Consider the following 18,584-nt stretch of genomic DNA (forward strand, 5'->3'; position numbering starts at 1 on the left):
TAGAAAAATAAATCATTATTTAAAAAATGTGTTTAAAACGAAAAATATATATATATATATATATATATATATATATATATATATATATATATATATATATATATATATATATATATATATTTTTTATTTTTTTATGTTTTTTACTTCAAACTGTAGATAGATAGAAGGCCATAATTCAGTAATTAGGGAAATCAGGCAGTTATAAGCCAAAACAGCTCTGAACAAATACGTGGGTAGATTTTGTGAGACTTATTCACTGGAAGAAGCATTATTATGAAATATGTAGTCATATTTTAGTGAGAAGCAACTGTTTGAAATGTCTTCATGCTACGTATCTCCAAATCGCCGTGTTTTTGTGAAGTATGAAATCACAAATATGGAAACGCATCTCTGAAAACGTATACGATGTTCAACGTGAGCTGTAAGATCCTAAATAGTATTTTCTAATTAGCAAAAAGAAGAAGAAGAAATGAGACAACAGTAACTTCAAGAATGACGGTCGAAAAGAGATGCGAAATGTATTAAAGCATCCTGCGCAAACGCTGAAGGTTTGGGGCTGAGGAGTGCACCTGTTTCGGCGCATGCGCAGTAGAGCGGCGAGTCGAGGGGAGCGACCCGACAGCCGCATCGATGCCAGTGACCCTGTAGGATGCTCCGCGCGCGGATGGCTTTATTACCGTGTGCATCAGCCCCGGGCCTGTGAGCGGATCCGGTTAGATCTGGGACCGAAGGTGTTTCCCTCGGCACGGAAGAACGGGATCCCGCGACCTTGCGCTGAATGTCATTAGAACCGGGCTTTCATCGCGCTACGGTAAGAGCCCAATCATCCGAATCAAAACGCCAGTTTAACGCTAAACCTGTGGTATTGTGTGCGTGGAGTGTGTTTTGGGGACCGTAAGGCCGTACGCGCGGGGATGCCCGGCGTCTCCTGCCGCATCGCGTCGTTTGATTCCCGACTGTCCGTCGCGTCTTCACGCACGAATAAAAGCGTTCTGGGAGAGGCTGTGATGGGGGTCCGCCGGTGAACGTTTGATTCTCAGCGACGCCTTCGACCCGATCATTTCGCGCGCTTCCGTAGAAAGGATGCGAGCGCGTCCCCGCGTCAGAAACATGGCGATCGAGATTATAATTCAGATGTTGTTGAGCAGATGTGTGCTGACACGTGCTGTCCTGGTCTTTGTGCTGAATTACACCCCCACCTCCCCATCATAATAAACCCTTCCCCATCCCCACCTCCTCATCCCCGCAGCATCGCCACATGGCTTTCCATCTTGTGCTGACCGCTTCTCTTTCTCCTTTCTTCTCAGATAACTAGGATTTGAGTCTCGGCGATGGATTTCGTAAAGCACATAATCAACGACACGGTCGAGTTCTACAGATGGAGCCTGACCATCGCAGGTACCCGCTCTCGACCCCCGTGACCCGATATCAGCGATTCAATAAAGCAGAAGAGTCTCCAGCTCCGGCGTGTTGTTAGATTTGGTGTTCAGGTTCTCAAACGGAAACTAGGTTCGAAACTAGGCGACGCTGGCCGTTTTCGATTCGACTTGAAGCTTCGTGGTATCTTTGATGGCATCCGTGAGCCTTCGCAGCATCCGCAAACCCTTCGGGGGAAGGTTATTCAGATGACGGAAACGTCCACGCGTTTCACTTTGAGAGCAAACCGTCCGGCTTCTTTTGTGAGCCCTGAGTAGGGGCCGAACATTGAATTGATCAGCACCTATAAAGGACTTTAGAACAAAATGGCTCAGAGACAAATAACAATATAGGCATAATGAGTGCCACTGATTCGCTTTCACTGATTTGCAACCTTCAAAATGTGTTTTAGGGTCTCATTTAGATCTCGTAATACTACCTAAACCCAACGAATACCTACTATTACAGTAATTAGGAGTTTATTTAGTTAGATCAAATAAAGCGTGACCGATATCTGGCTACCGTTTCCATTCAAGAACACAGCAAAGGTGACAACAAAGACGTTCTTCAGAAACTAAATGCACTGTTTGGAAGAAGGTCAAACTAATACTAATACTAATACTAATACTAATACTAAGCCACCAAATACAGTTATTCTACTGCTTCTGAAAGGCGAGTCTTGAGGCAGGATCACGCTAAGGATGATAACCAGAAAAATATTGTCTGGATTCACAGTTTTCAACAAAGACGTTTTTAGATAGATGAAACGGCCTTCGTGAGATCGGGGGTTATTCACTTTTGCATCTTCTCGAGCAGATAAGCACGGACACGCGGTATTATAACGCCCTTCTTTAAGACCTAACACAGCCGGTTAGGTCTTAAAGAAACATTAACAGATGACAAAATGACAAAAATATGACAAATTCGGCAAGAGTTATGTTGGTTTATGAAAAACAATTATGGAAATGTTTTGCCAGGAAGCAGGTAATGTGTCAGATGAAAGCGTGTTGTGTTGGGTCTGATGTGTGTGTGTGTGTGTGTAGACAAGCGTGTGGAGAAATGGCCGCTGATGGACTCTCCTCTCCCCACGCTGGCCATCAGCTCCTCCTATCTGCTGTTCCTCTGGCTGGGGCCCAAGTACATGCAGGGCCGAGAGCCCTTCCAGCTCAGGAAGACCCTCATCGTCTACAACTTCAGCATGGTCATCCTTAACTTCTTCATATTTAAAGAGGTGAGCTCGCCCAAAAACCACCAGCTCCTCGGAAAACGCCAGCAGCATTTAACCCATAGGAGATGCCATTGGTGGTATGCACGAATTGATATCCAACAATATGAAATAATATTAACAGAACCAGTTAAGTAAGATCTTACCATTTTTTGAGTGCAGCCTGTAAGTTTTTACTTCTTATATCTGACTATATTTCCGTTAAATGTGCTATAAATGTCCCGCTGCTGCTATATTTAGCTGTAAATTGCCACTCTGGGTATTTATGATTCAACATTATTTGGACGGAAACGCAGTCAGATTTGAGAAATGAATGAAATCAGACCAGCCAAAACAGATCGAAAACGTATTTTTTATTGCAGTGCACATTCTTAGTTTCGGTTTCTTGCTCATTCTTTTGAAAAGTTACATCTTTAGTTTCGTTTAAAGGATCAGTTCACCCCAGATGAAGATCAATCCTTCCAAGATGTATTCGTAGAAATGTGTCTCGGCAATGGATGCGAATGGGTGCCGTCAGAACGAGAGCCTGATAAAAACCTCACAATAACCCACAGCCCTCCAGTCCCTCAGTGAACATCTGGAGAAGACAAAAGCTGCACGTTACTAAGAAACAAATCCATTGCTAAGACTTTTTTTACTTAATACAAGGCCATACTTCATAATAACACTTCCTCCTCTTGTCTAAATAATTAGAGAAATCGGCAGAGATCGAGCAGTTTATAAGCCAAAGCAGCTCTGAACAAATATGTGGGTGGATTCTGTGAGACGTATTCACTTATTATGAAATATGTAGTCATATTGTAGTGAGAAGCAACTGTTTGAAATGTCTTCATGGATATGTTTCTTACAAAGCTTTGGTCTTCTCCGGATGTGAAGTGGTGTGTGTTATCGTGATGTTTTTATCAGCTGCTTGGACTCCTTCTGACGGCACCCATTCACCACAGAGAGCTACGTATCTCCAAATCTGTTGAAGGAACAAACGGTTCACATCCCGGACGGCCTGAAAGCAAAATAAAATGATTTGGTGAAGCAGGCCTTCAATGCACATCTGTTTTCAGTGATGGTGTTTGTGAAGGTAATGATGAGGAGCTGTCCTTTAAGCCAGCCATACATTTGTTGTGTTTCAGCTCTTCCTCGCGGCGCGAGCGGCCAACTACAGCTACATCTGCCAGCCCGTGGACTACTCGGACGATCCCAATGAAGTGAGGGTGAGTGCGCCGCTCTCCGGTTGCTGAAGCGGGAAAAAGCGAGGCGTTGGGTTTCAGTCTGTGGGGTCACGTTAACACACTCACACACCGTCTGGCTTTCACACTCACACACTCGGGGATCCGTTACAGCCGGCCCGAGCGCCACTGACCCGGGTTTGAGGTGAATCAGGAGGCAGAATGGTAATCTGAAAGTGAAGCGGTTTTAGCCTAATAATGTCTCCGGCTTGATACCACATTTCTTTGAAGTCCTCCGAAAGAGGGAGCCGGTGCTTAAATTCTGATATTAAGTCATAATTGTGTGATCGAAAACAGCTGAATCTTTGGCCATATGCACTGAAAAAGGGCAAGTGAGTGAGTCATTTATTTAAAGGGGCCGTGCGTTTTTATATCGTTCTAATTGAAAATGACGTTTTTCAGTTTAAAACCTGACGGAAAGCAAATGTCACTCCCCATAGAATTGATGAAAATGATTTCGTCCTTCCAAGACATTTACAAAAAAAAAAAAAAAAAAAAAAAAATATATATATATATATATATATATATATATATATATATATATATATATATATATATATATTTTTTTTTTTTTTTTTTGTAAATGTGCATCATATATTATGTATATATATATATATATGTGTGTGTGTGTGTGTGTGTATATATATATATATATATATAATTTAGCATTAAGCTACATTATGGCTGTGATCTACACAATAAAATGATTCTCTTGTAAACTCGATTTCTTTGCTTTCAATTATTGGAATGCTCTAAAGAGTCAAATTTGATCATTTCTTTTCATTAACAGTAAACGAAACATAGTGTTTAAACGATATTACGCCACACTAACGCACTCTTCCCGTCTCGTAATGGCAGGTGGCAGCGGCTCTGTGGTGGTACTTTGTTTCTAAAGGAGTGGAGTACCTCGACACCGTGTTCTTCATCTTACGCAAGAAGTTCAACCAAATCAGCTTCCTGCACGTCTATCACCACTGCACCATGTTCACTCTGTGGTGGATCGGCATCAAGTGGGTCGCCGGGGGACAGTGTAAGCATCAGATGCATCAGCGGCGTACGTGCAACCATCACATGCTGTGCTGAAGGGCTCAATGTGTGTGTGTTTCTCTCTCTTCTCTTCTCACAGCGTTCTTCGGGGCTCACATGAACGCAGCCATCCACGTCCTGATGTACCTGTATTACGGGCTGGCCGCATTCGGCCCAAAAATACAGAGATATCTGTGGTGGAAGAAGTACCTGACCATCATCCAAATGGTAAATGCCGGGGGTTTACAAGGAAATTAAAAAACATGGGCAAATTTGAGAATGATGTGGAACTTTAGAGTATTATATCAATTAACAATCATTAATATATCAAAGCATCTGCTTTGTCAGGTTCCAGAATTTGTCTATTTTTAATTTTTTTTACTTTTGTAAGAATTATAAAACATAAAATACACATTTTCCATTTATTTGGCATTAAGAGTATGCATACAATTTTTGATAAAAAAAAAAAAACGCTGTCTTTAATATTTCTGTCATCATACTATTAAGAATTTTATGCAAATTTATGCAAAGTAAGAGTTTAAACATATAATAGAATTTAACCTGTGTCATATCGTTCAGAAATAATATTTACTTTGTGTACGTACAAAAATCTGGGGTCAGTGAGAACTGTTTTTAAGAAATTAATACTTTTGTTCGGCGAGGATGGATTACAATAAAGATATTTATAATGTTACAAAGCAAATAAACGCTGAACTTTCTATTCATTGAAGATTCCCGGAGAACAAGCGTACGACATTTTGTCAGTTCTTCGTTTTCGATATTGATCATAATGTTTCTTGAGCAGCAAATGATTTGTGAAGGATCGTGTGACAATGAAAAAGGAAATAACGATGCTGTATATAATAATGATGATGTCCACTTAAGAGGAAACCAACGTAATAATGATAATGCCCAATTTTTGCTGTATTTTTGATCAGTTGCAGCATAGATGAGCATCAAAACATACCATCGCATGTTGCATTTCTCCCGCAGGTCCAGTTTCACGTCACCATCGGTCACACGGCTCTGTCGCTCTACTCCGACTGTCCCTTCCCCAAGTGGATGCACTGGTGTCTGATCGGATACGCCCTCACCTTCATCATCCTCTTTGGGAATTTCTATTACCAGACGTACCGCCGCCAGCCCCGACGAGAGACCGCGACCAAACCCGGCAAAGCCCTTCACAACGGAGCCTCCAACGGAGCCCTGGCCTCCAGCAACGGGAACGCCGGCAAGACGGACGAGAAGCCGGCGGCGGCCGAGAGCGGCAGGAGGAAGAGGAAGGGCCGAGCCAAGCGCGACTGAAGCGTCTGACGGGCGTCCGGCAAACAGTACGACTGCAGAGAGAGAGAGAGAAAAATGAGCCTAGATGTAAAGAGACTGAACGATACCCTTCCTTACCGTCCCCCTTAAAGAGACAGTTCACCCAAAAAATCATTTACTCGGCCTCGAGTTGTTTCCGAACCTGTACGGGTTCCTTGAACAAAAGAAGAAGACGTTATGAAGAAAGTCAGCTGACGGCAGCCGCTGATGGAAGAAATACCACGGAAGTCAATGGCTGCCGTCAGCTGTTCATTTTTGGTGAACTGCCCCTTTAAGTTTGGCACGTTATTGTATGCGTCTGCCTTTTTTGCATCGCTATCCTAACGCCAGTCAGTGTACGATGATCATGAGAAAGAAGTCACGATAACATTTCCTATGGTGCGATCCAAAAGTCGACTCGCGAGAATCCTTCACTGATTCTGTTATCAGCATGACAAAACGAGTGGAAAAGTGTCTCCAGCATGATCCGAGCTCCAAAACCCTCCAGGAAGGAGAAAACCCGGCCATCTGTACAAAGAGTCGCACGATTAGTCCGATAGAAATAGCTGAAACGCTTCGTCTTGGTCTTACGGACTTTTGGACCTCACTGTATATCCGTTGTTTGTAAAGCATATTCGTGTCTGTTCACGTTTCACGTCAGGATGTGTTTCCGTGGGTCCTGTGCAGCTTCAGCTTCTCTGAGAATTAGGGGTGACCGGCGATATACAGTTATATAGTTTTCGATCAAACCTCCGATATGAATGACGGGGAAGATAAATATCAGTTCGGTGCTTCTGCGGCCCGGCTTGGAAACGGATCAAATATCTGCGTCCATTATCAGACCAATTCAGTAGCCGAGATCGGCCGGGACGGATGCAGCGGCTTTTAGCTTTCCATCGGGAAATCACTGCATCCGAACAGGATTGGGAAGTGTGTTTGTAGCTACTGTACCGTATCGTGCATAAATAAAAAAAAGTCTTAAGCTCCGCGTCATTTTATTTTATTTTTCTTTCTCGTTTGGAGCGGTCACTGAAATACATCACGTGTTTTGTCTTGAATTTTTTATAATGTTGTATATTCTGTGCGATTTTGTACATTGTGCTTTTGAAAACGATCATCGATCATCGGCTCGTTTCTTTCTTTTCGAATGACAGATATACATTGCTGTATATATAAAAAAAAAAATAATAAAGTAAATGCCAATGCGTAGTCACTGTTATCGGATGCTTCATTTCCCAGAAATAATTTCTCACGAGCCAGGAAGTGTGTGGCTGATATGACTGCTGCTCGCATAATGCACTCATTATTTGAGAGAAGACATGGAATATATTTAAAGCTCATATTTAAAAGCATCTCTGATTGATTTATGTAATTGCACTCTTCATCAGCCCCTAACTACAATGCAATAAATCGAGTGCATTTGACCTGTTATTGTTATAAATATTATTGTGGATACTGTAAGTAAAGGCACGTTCATTCGATCAGAGGCGACAGTACAGACATGTTACAAAAGATTTCCATTTCAAATAAATCGCACAAACACTGTGCGGCACGACTGCTTTTAATGATCATAAATGTTTCTTGAGCAGTAAATCATATTAGAATGATTTCTGAGGGATCGTGTGACTCTGGAGTAATGATGCTGAAAACATAGCAGATATTTTAACAGATATTCGCATTGAAAGGGCGAAATTACTGTAAAGAAATCTTAGCCTATTGAGTATAATACATGTGGACGTATATATTTATGTTTTGTTTTTTAATCCCACATTGTAATAATCATATCAACAAACTCTGTAACCATCAATATGTTCTTTGTCCGTCATCCTTCCCTTCTCCTCGCCTCTCCTTCTGTTTCCGGGCCGATTTCCGGCGTGAAGCCCCGCCCCCTCACTCATTCACGGAGCACCAATCAGAGCGCCGCCTCTCCTCCTCCTCGGCGAAGACAAAGGTTTCCACGGTAACGGTACACACCTGCTCAGGGATTTCCCATCTGCTCTTCTAACGAGTGTCTGATGCTTTAATGTGACACGTTTCATTCAGCTGCAGAAGAAGAAGAGAGGAGGACGCCGGACGTTTCTAGTGCTGATCAATTAATATCTGAAAAAAATGTTTTCAGTTTATTCACTATAGTTTAGAAAATGGTAGTAAAATACTTTTTGATGACATCAGATAACTTTGATAGAAACGTATGTCAGATCAATTTTATTGGGAATAATTTTGGGGTATAACATGTCACAGTCGGCACTTATACCTCGTAAACAGATATGAATAATTATATGTGAATCATCTTCGGTTCGACTGTGTGTATATTGATATGTAATATCACGTTTTGAAAATGTACATGTTTTCACGCGTTCATGCCCCTCATGTATTTGTTAGGAGGACAAAAAAGAGCAATGGCGCTTATTACCATTTAAATGATTGAAACTTCGCAGTCATTTGACAGACAGATAAAGCAGGCCGGCCAGGCGTCTCGCGCTGATTCTCCACGGATGCCGCAGTAATGCAATCCTCTTCCTGTCTGCGGACGCTCAAATCAGCTTTTTTTTTATTCCTCCCATCCTCCCTCGTTGTTCGGTTCAGCCACAAATAGCAGCAAACCACAGCAGAATACAGAAAACAAAGAGAGAAGAGGACGTAAAGTACGGATGCTCTGCTGTGGGCTCGGTAGGGTTTATTTAAAAGAAGGGTGCTTGAATCAAAAACTGACAGTAAACACGTGTCACGGAATATTTCAAAGAAATGCTGTTCTTCTGTGAATCCTGAAATGAAAAGCATCTCGCTTTACGCAAAATGTTGTGCAGCACAGCTGTTTTCAACATGAATAATAATCCGAAATGTCAGCAAATCAGCACGTTAGAAGGATTTCTGAAGATCACGTGACACTGGGACTGGAGTGATGATGCCTTTCACTGCATGTTCACGTAGAAACTAATATTTCACAATGTCACATAACTCTCTGATGTGAATGGCTCAGAAAAGCTCCGTTCGAGGAATCGTTTGTGTCTAAAATGAGTTACGGTACTTAAAGGGATAGCTCACCAATAAACCCAGCGAAAACATTCACTTGCTCTCAGTTCAAAGCCGTGTGGGTTTCTGTCGTCTGCTGCACAGAAGAAGATGTTTTAAAGAATGTCCGAACATGACTTCACAGTGAGGAAACTAAATATAGACTCGTTTTTATGTTCATCGGAAGAAATAAAGCCACAGAGGTGTGGAACAAGCTGAAGGTGAGGAAATGGTGACACTATCCCTTTAAGGCAGAGATTTGTGGCCAAATTAAATACACGGGTCTTCGTCATACGGTTATACATGGCATCAGCATCACAGACTCCAGCTGTGAAACACAGACTAGACTCGAACAGACGCATGCATTCTGCTAATGGCAGCAATTAGAAACCTTGCCTTACATTTCCCAGCTGCTCCAAGACCTGCGTTCAGATACCAGCTGGACAGAGAGGGTCACGTCTGTCCACCCCCGCCCACACACACACACACACACACACACACACACACACACACACACACACACACACACACACACACACACACACACACACACACACACACACACACACACACACACACACACACACACACACACACACACACACACACACACACACACACACACACACACACACACACACACACACACACACACACACACACACACACACACTCACACACACACACACACACACACACACACACACTAACACACACTCACACACACTCACACACGGACACACACTCACACACACACACACTACACACACACACACACACACACTCACAAACTAACACACACTAACACACACACACACACACACTCACAAACTAACACACACTCACACACACACACACACACACACACACACTTTGACTTTGACAGTACATCATGAACGCACGAGAACAAACAGTCACAGACACAAAGGCAAAAAGCAGTCTGTATTTTGAAGTAGCTGACTGAAAGCAGGTCTTATGATCAGTGCTGTCGGGTTTCACTTCACAGAAACGATTCAGAAGGTTCTGTGGGAAAATTCACATCAGATCTTTTTTTTATTATTGCAGAAATATAGTTCAATACAAGAACAGAGAACATAGAACATGTGGAAAAATACAGAGAGAAAGAGAAAACAGAAATAAACGAAAAAATGCATATTATTCAAAGAGACTTTTAGAAGTTAATAATAAATGTATAGAAGCTAAAAGAAGTGATACGCCTCGTCCCCGACCAGAAAAAAAGATGTTTCAACTTCAACACATTTGCACTGATTGATCTTAAGATACATCAATGCCTTTGTTTTTGATTTAATGTGGTTTTTTTCTAAGGCATTATAAAAAAAAATACTTAAATATTCTAATTGAGGTATGGCCTAATTCCAGTTTAGTCTAAGCCCTGTCCATGCCCTAAAGCTAGAAGCTGATAGAAAATAATTACAGAAATACAATAAATATGTATTATGGTTAAATTGACAAAGATAATTATTACAAGGGTAATGGAATAATTTTAAATGAATTTATTTTATTTTTGTTATTAAACAAATATATATATATATATATATATATATATATATATATATATATATATATATATATATATATATATATATATATATATATATATATATATATATATATATATATATACACAGTTATATTTGACACAGTCCCTTAAAAAAGTAAAGTGTGGTTTAAGTTTTTTTTTTAACTATTTTGCCTTATATATGCCTATAAATGCCTACTAAGTTTTTTGTAGGGCAGTATGACTGGGCAAGAGAGGAGGACGGCAGACATGATGGTGTGTGTGTGTGTGTGTGTGTGTGATGGAGATGCTCAGAGCTCAGTATTGATCTGCCAGTCTTACTTCACCCACAGCACTGACATCATCTACAAACTACAAAATCACACCCAGAAACGAATTAAAATATTGCATTAGCGAATCTTTTTCTTTTTTTTTTTTTAAATGAACAACAAGAACCTGTTTTTTTCTGTGTTGAATAAACTGAGCTAAATAAAATGATAGATTTTATTATTTAAAAACGTTGCATTTGCTTTAAGGAGAACAAACAACAGGATCTAGACGGACAGACAGATAGATAGATAGATAGATAGATAGATAGATAGATAGATAGATAGATAGATAGATAGATAGATAGATGGATGGATGGATGGACGCGCTCGCGCTGCTCCCCAGACCCGGCCCCGCGGTGACGTCAGCGCGTGACTATCGATCTGTGTTAATGGTGGTTATAGACGCTCTGCGCGGCCGTTATTTTTTCCCCTCACCCTGAGGAAGACAAGATGAGTCGTTAGAAGGTAAGAACGGCGTTCATCTGTTATTTCGGGATGGTTAAGCGTGTTGTCCGCGCGTCTGCTGATCCTCTGGGTTCACAGAAACGGCTTCAAAGCTTCATTCACCTTGGAAAAAGGTTATGAGAAAACACCTCGCGCGACGGCATTAAATCGGTCTCAGAAATAAAGTGTCGGTTTACGCGGACACGGGGCTAACGAATCTAAGACGGACATTTCAACAATAGCCTTGGGCTAACCGAATGAATGCAACAGTCATGAACGAGTCTGGGGCTTTTCCAGCGTCTCTGCGTATAGTTAACAATAACTGATGATTTTTCTCATTTATATTTAAATCTCAGCCGCTGCCACATGATCGATGCCTTTGTTTTTTTTTAATTTTTTTTATTCATTTATTTATTTTCCCGTCTATTACTCGTTATTGAATATCCATTAAGAAAGATAATCGGAACAGTGAAAGAAAGTGTTAATCAAGAATGCATTTTCTCAGACTTACTGTAAATGTTTGGGTGAAAAAGACCAGGCCTGTCTGAGCAGCGGAACGATGACAACATCTGAGCTGCCATTACAGACAGCATCCTGACTTCAGACGAGTCTCCCTTCAGTTAAACACGGCTTTATTGTCGTAAAACTGTAGAGACCCTGCTTTTGGGCGCATTCATTACAATTCCGACCACAGTTTTACTACAAACACCACGGTTGAACTATGCAAAACGGTGGTTCATTTGTGGTTACATGCTTTTTTGGTTTAATCTGTAGTAAAACTGCGGTTCATTTTTGTAAGGGTAACCAGACACCTTCACAAGAGCACTGGCATCCCTTTTTTTGAACAAAAAGATACCAGGCAAAGACATATCCCTATTAATGTCCGTATTAAAGAGGTCTAGTCTATGTGGCGATGGGTTGGGCTCACTGCTGGGAAATCTGCTGGTTTCTACTGTACCTGGTTCACGCTGGACCAGTTTTGAGTTGTTAAGATGATGAAATCCCTTTATGGTCTATAAGTGACTAGAGATCCATTATAACGATTAAAATACTGAAACGTTTTCCCTCTCAGATACATGCAGGATAGAACGTGAAGGATCAGTTTTGAAATGCGTACATCATAAATAAGTATAATAAATAAGTAAGCTTAGTAAATATAATTAAATAATAAGTAAATATACTAAATAAGCAAGCTTGGCATGAATACGTTTTCATGTATGGTTCGTTAGGATAATATTTGGGATCTGAATATTGAGAAAATCACCTTTGAGGTTGTCCAAATGATATTTAGTGCATATTGCTAATCAACAATTTACTGTAGGAAACGTAAAACTGAAAATGATCTTTACTTAAATAGGTAGCTCACCCAAAAAGTCTGTCATTAATTATTCAGCCTCACGTCGTTCCAAACCCGTAAAACATGATGTTTTTTGATGAAACCTGAGCGCTCTCTGTGACCCTCCCATAGACTCCACGCAACTTTAATGTAGTGAGGACATCAATAATATAGTCCACGTGACATCAGCGTTTCACCTGTACTTTTACAAAGCTATAAGAATGCATTTTGTGTGCAAAAATAACCACTTCATTCAACAATTCTTCTCCTCCAAATCAAGTCTTCTGCGGTACTACGGAGCTCTCAGGTTTCATCAGAAATATCTTAATTTATCTTCCTAAGATTAATGAAGGTCTTATGGATCTGAAATGACACGACATCAAGTCATTAATGACAAAATATTCATTTTTGGGTGAACTCACTCTTCAGTATCCTAATGATTTTTGGCATAAAATAAAAATGGATCATTTTGACCCAATACAATTGACTATTGCTACAAATGCTCCTGTGCTCATGACCGGTCTTGTGCTCCAGGGTCACAAATGGATCACTCGCACAGATGACAGAATGGACTCTGTGGAAAACAGCAGCATGAAGCAGCAGCAGCAGCAGCGGGCGTCGTCGCCGGCCCGGTTCAAAGACTCGCCGTCCAAAGCAGCTTCCAAAAGTGCGTCCGGCAAAGCCTCGAAGAGCGGCGGGAAGAGCAGCCGCAGTAATTCTCCGGTCACCGGCAAAGACCGGCAGGCGGCCCGAGGCTCGGCGGCTGTCCACGGCGGTGGAGCTGAAAGCCCGACTCTGAGACGCGCCGAGAAGAGCAAGAGCATCGAGGAGCGCAGCAGCTCCTCCGAGGAGCCCTACGCCGCCGATGAGCCGGGGCCAGGGGCCGACGCTGCTCGGGTGGTGTCCGATCAGCCCAGCTCCAGCAAGTCCTCTCAGGGCAAGCGAGAGACGGCGAGAGCCGAGGGAGGCAAGGCGGCCAAGAGCGCTGTAGGCTGCGGCCCAGGCTTCTGGAGGGAGGGATGCTTGCAGTCCGAGCTCATACAGTTTCACATGAACAAGAGCTTGAAGAAAGAAAGCGGCGTGCCGGCGAAGACGCCGAGCTCACCGGTGACGGAGCCGCAGCTGCCGCCCGCCGACACGCACCGGCCCTCGGAGGCCTCACCTCCACCGAACCAGGAGCTGCAGGAGGAGATCGACAGACTGGAGGACGAGAACGAATACCTGAAGGTATATGATGCGAAATGTGGCTGGAAATATTGTTCATATTTGTTCATATTTGTTCATATTTTGGTTCGGGGAGTTCCCAACAACAGGTTGACATTCATGTAAGGTCAAAAACACAAAATATGCATATATTTTTACCTTACTTGCTCAGTGACTCCCAAACGATTGATTTTTGAAACCCCTCCTTTGCGTGACGCTCATCTGCGGCGATTGGTCTCGTTTTCATCATGCATGTAAACATGCTTTGTGAACAGCTTTATTGAGAACACAGCTCCTTTACTGCTCCTAGCGGTGAAGAATGAATCTGCACTTTTATTCAGACCAACAAGTGGGCCAGAAATATGCTAATATTTCATGTTGACCTCAACATGAAAGGGCTTGGGAACAGGCTTGGCAGAAGACAATATAGTTCATAAATGTGAGCACGGCAAAATAAAGCGAACAGTTACATATTATATAACGAAGCATTTTTCATACAGTGAGTGAACGATCAAATCTGGGACCATATAGTCTTCAAATATGTGATTCAAAAATACTTTAATGACATAAATATTAATTGCATTAGACATCATTTTCCCATAAAAACATGTTTGACAACTTTTGAATAATATCATGTGTATTCAAGGTCTGAGACAAATATTACCAATGATAGTAAATACGATAATGTAATAAGTTACTATAACTTAAGTTTTGTTAAACACGCAATAAATGTTTTTGAAATGCATTTCTAATGATTGGTTCTGACATTTATCTTATTTTAAAATGTTCCACCATTATTTGTCACTGACCAACATCAAATTATACGTACTAAATATAGTCATGCATGTTTTTGTAAACAAACCTGACTGACATGTGAAATTGTAATTTATTAGCATGAAATTGAAGAAATGCGAGCAGAGATGGATGAAATGAGGGACACGTTTTACGAGGAAGATGCCTGTCAGCTACAGGACATGCGGCGTGAACTGGAGAGAGCCCATAAGAACTGCCGAATCCTTCAGTATCGCCTGCGAAAGGCAGAGAGGAAGAGAATGAGATACGCAGAAACTGGAGAATTTGACGGGGAACTGCTGAGGAGCCTGGAGCAAGACCTTAAGGTAAAGGCAAATTACAATGCATGTCAATAAACAATGCAGGATCAGTGTCAAAAAAGTAAAAAACGCAATCGCAAAACAACAGTGAATGAGACAGCGACAGTAAAAAGACAACACCGTCCCTGAAATGCTCGTTCCTCTACTAGGTGGCCAAGGATGTGTCTGTGCGTCTCCACAATGAACTGGAGAATGTGGAGGAGAAACGGACCAAAACGGAAGAAGAGAATGAAAGACTGAGGCAACAGCTGATTGAAGTGGAGGTGACCAAACAGGCTTTACAGAACGAGCTGGACAAGACCAAAGAGGTGAGAGAAAACCGATGTCAAACTAACTCGTTGTCAGTGCACTGTGAGAAAAAGAAATGACCTTTTTAAACAGATTTCACTCAATAAATCGCTATACTTAAAATGACAAATAATGATCACTGAATTAAGTATGAGATCTTTAAGTAGAAAAACTGACAGTACTGTATTGTTAAACATATTCTTTTTTATTTTCTTTGCACAGTTCATCTCTCTATACTCATTTAAAATATACACAGACACATCAAACACTATTTCTTTTGAGAATACAGATACTTTCTTTATAAGCAATGAAGTTCCATCATTTTTATTGCAAATTATGAACTTGCAATCGTGTCTCTGTCAGCTATCTCTGAAACGAAGAGGAAAAGATGTACAGAAATCAGAGAAGAGGACTCCACAGACCCCATCAGAAGTAAGAGCAATGCTGTTCGCATCCAGAGCCTTTCTGTGTCTCAAACAGTGGAGCGTGGTGCTGTAGCAATGATTCCCTGGGAGTGCAAGGACCGACTACATGTGTACCTTCAACAGTGTTGCCAGACTAGGTTGATTTCCAGCCCAGAACGAAGTGAAGTTACTCTTAAAAGTAATGCATTACAATATTGCGTTAATTTATAAAAAGTAACTAAATAATGCAATTAATTACTTTTTATGGAAAGAACATGAAAACAGAGGAAAATAAGTGTCGGCGTTACTTATTTGAAGAAGTAACTCAAACATTTTCTTGTAAATGTAAAAGTAATGCTTTATTTTAGTAGTTGCTTGGAAAAGTAATCTGATTACGTAACTTGTGTTACTTGTAATATATTACCCCCAAATTTTGTCCAAAGCAATATTTTTACAGTTCACACTGCCCAACCTGACCAAACTCTGACCTTGGATGCAGTGTAGGTGGTGTTGCCAGGTTTTTACAACAAAATCCAATTGCTCAATCAAAACTAGCCCAGTGACATTTTGAGGAGGGTCCCCTGGTAAAGTTCACATTTTATGGGCTACATATAACATTATTTGGCTCGCTTAAACCTGTAGATAGGAAAAACAACTTGCGGCCAAAATGTTTAAATAGTCCAATTTCCACAGACTTGGCGACACTAAGTGTAGGTAGCTTTGGAAAAAAAAGTTTGCCAAATGCAAATGAAAATGCGCTCTCTTCCGTTGGCGTCAAAACCCTGTGTTCTTTCGTAGGAGGAAAATGAAGATCTAAAATGCCAGCTGGCCTTCATCAAAGAGGAGGCCATCCTAATGCGGAAAAAAATGGCTAAGATAGACAAAGAGAAAGACCGTTTAGAGCAGGAGCTGCAGAAGTACCGCTCTTTTTACGGCGATGTGGACAGTCCTCTCCCCAAAGGCGAGGCTGGAGGTCCTCCAACCACCAGAGAGTCCGAGCTGAAGCTGCGTCTGCGGCTGGTGGAAGAAGAAGCCAATATATTGGGCCGCAAAATCGTGGAGCTGGAAGTGGAAAACCGCGGTCTGAAGGCAGAGCTGGACGACATGCGCGCGGATGAGCTGTCTGGAGGGACGATGGACCCCTCGTCCAGGGAGCAGAGCGAGGCTCTCTCCGAACTCCGGCAGCAGCTGCAGCTGGTGGAGGACGAGGCCGAACTTCTGCGCCGCAATCTGGCTGACGTGGAAGAGCAGAATAAGAAGATGACCAGCGAGCTCAACAAGCTCAAATACAAGGCCGGCTCTCACGAGGGGTCGCGCTTCAGCAGCGGAGCGATCGACGGAGCCAAAATGGAAGCCCTGCAGGAAGAGCTAAAAGCGGCTCGGCTGCAGATCAACGAGCTGAGCGGGAAAGTGATGCAGCTTCAGTACGAAAACCGCGTGCTTCTGTCCAACATGCAGCGCTACGATCTGGCCTCTCACCTGGGCATCCGCGGCAGCCCGAGAGACAGCGACGCAGAGAGCGACTGCGGACGCAGGGAGAGCGACGACGACTGCTCCCGCCTCCCGCCGCATCGCAAGCGCGAGGGGCCCGTCGGAGGAGAAAGCGACTCGGACGAAGTCCTCAACATCCGCTGCCTGACTCCAACTCGCTCCCTCTACACCCCGGAGGGGCGCTTCTTATCCAGGGGCTTCAAAGACCGCCAGCAGATGATCGACATCCGCATGGAGGCGGAGAGGCTGAGCAGGACCATCGACAGACTCATCGCCGATACCAGCACCATCATCGCCGAGGCTCGGGTTTACGCCACCAACGGAGAGCTGTTCGGGAGGATGGATGAGGATGAAGAGGGCGGCCGGATACGAGAGCACGAGCTGCTTTACCGCATCAACGCTCAGATGAAAACCTTCAGGAAGGAGCTGCAGAACTTCATTGACCGCCTGGAAGTCCCGAAACCAGAAGACAGAGAAACTGAAGAGCCTCTGTCCGTAAGTGCAAATAAACGCAAGACTTATCCAAGTCTGCTTAAAGGAATATGTGGCCTGAAATTAACATTCAATCGTTAGTTAATAATTGTCATGTCATTCTGGCCCTGTATGGCTTTTTTTAAATATATATACGCTAGTCAACATTTAAAGTGGAAAAAACCTTTTAATAAAGTTGTCCTAAAACCAAAACAATACCCATTCTTGTCTTAGGACAACTTTGATTAACTTTTATGATCCACTTCGTGTTTTAAAAAACTGCATAAACATTTGTTAACTCTTAAAAACTGTAGTTAGTGAGAGCCAATTCTCACAATTAACTATGATTTTTTCCTCAATAAGATCTTAATTTGATATTTGAGGAATAAGGCATTAACATGTGCTTTACACAAACTAGTAAACGGCCAATATGCTAGTATGATGCATGCTAGGAAGTGACTATAGTTTAATAGTTTAAAGTGTCTGGATCGAGGATGAGTAAATATGGCATACGGTTTGTTACTTGGATAAATGTGGTATTTTCTATGTAACGGATATTTCACTGCTTCTCTTTAGACTCACGGTTCCTCTCTCTCTTATATTTCCTCCTCCATTTTGATATCAACCCAGATGTTTCAGCCTATTATTTTGCTCATTCTCATCCTTGTCTTATTTTCATCTTTATCATATGCCACTATTTTCAAACTAGTCTTTCTTTTCACTCTTTTCTTTGTTCTGTAAACTTTCGTTTTTTTTAAGTTATACTACAGTTTCGTTGTTTTT

The 18,584-nt window shown here is 42.0% G+C and overlaps 2 protein-coding genes and 1 long non-coding RNA gene across 3 annotated transcripts; 2 read left to right on the forward strand and 1 right to left on the reverse strand.

Moving 5' to 3' along the window:
* Positions 1–575: 575 nt before the first annotated feature.
* Positions 576–7,401, forward strand: elovl4a (ELOVL fatty acid elongase 4a). The gene is made up of 7 exons (XM_043260678.1): positions 576–811; positions 1,308–1,398; positions 2,460–2,647; positions 3,769–3,849; positions 4,723–4,894; positions 4,991–5,118; positions 5,884–7,401. Exons 2-7 carry the CDS (start codon positions 1,332–1,334, stop codon positions 6,193–6,195), a joined length of 948 nt encoding a protein of 315 aa, XP_043116613.1. The 5' UTR covers positions 576–811; positions 1,308–1,331; the 3' UTR covers positions 6,196–7,401.
* On the reverse strand, positions 2,657–4,320 carry LOC122360242. Its single transcript, XR_006252793.1, has 4 exons — positions 3,958–4,320; positions 3,753–3,872; positions 3,490–3,641; positions 2,657–3,218 (listed from the first exon to the last, which is right to left on the reverse strand). It is a non-coding gene; the product is annotated as an uncharacterized LOC122360242 (long non-coding RNA).
* Positions 7,402–10,905: 3,504 nt separating the features above from the next.
* On the forward strand, positions 10,906–18,567 carry LOC122360178 (protein SOGA3). The gene is made up of 7 exons (XM_043260571.1): positions 10,906–11,517; positions 13,367–14,059; positions 14,929–15,153; positions 15,297–15,455; positions 15,799–15,867; positions 16,638–17,825; positions 18,432–18,567. Exons 2-7 carry the CDS (start codon positions 13,400–13,402, stop codon positions 18,540–18,542), a joined length of 2,412 nt encoding a protein of 803 aa, XP_043116506.1. The 5' UTR covers positions 10,906–11,517; positions 13,367–13,399; the 3' UTR covers positions 18,543–18,567.
* The last annotated feature ends 17 nt before the right edge of the window (positions 18,568–18,584 follow it).

Source organism: Puntigrus tetrazona, chromosome 16 (genome assembly GCF_018831695.1).
Source record: "Puntigrus tetrazona isolate hp1 chromosome 16, ASM1883169v1, whole genome shotgun sequence".
Taxonomy (NCBI): Eukaryota; Metazoa; Chordata; class Actinopteri; order Cypriniformes; family Cyprinidae; genus Puntigrus; species Puntigrus tetrazona.

Excerpts from the sequence above, each read along its gene's own strand:
- elovl4a (XM_043260678.1), top strand. The coding sequence starts at position 1,332 with ATGGATTTCGTAAAGCACATAATCAACGACACGGTCGAGTTCTACAGA. Across the intron at positions 1,399-2,459 it reads ATGGAGCCTGACCATCGCAG|ACAAGCGTGTGGAGAAATGG; the intron begins GTACCCGCTCTC and ends GTGTGTGTGTAG. Across the intron at positions 2,648-3,768 it reads ACTTCTTCATATTTAAAGAG|CTCTTCCTCGCGGCGCGAGC; the intron begins GTGAGCTCGCCC and ends GTTGTGTTTCAG.
- LOC122360178 (XM_043260571.1), top strand. The coding sequence starts at position 13,400 with ATGGACTCTGTGGAAAACAGCAGCATGAAGCAGCAGCAGCAGCAGCGG. Across the intron at positions 15,868-16,637 it reads CTCCACAGACCCCATCAGAA|GAGGAAAATGAAGATCTAAA; the intron begins GTAAGAGCAATG and ends GTTCTTTCGTAG. Across the intron at positions 17,826-18,431 it reads AAACTGAAGAGCCTCTGTCC|ATGTTTCAGCCTATTATTTT; the intron begins GTAAGTGCAAAT and ends ATATCAACCCAG.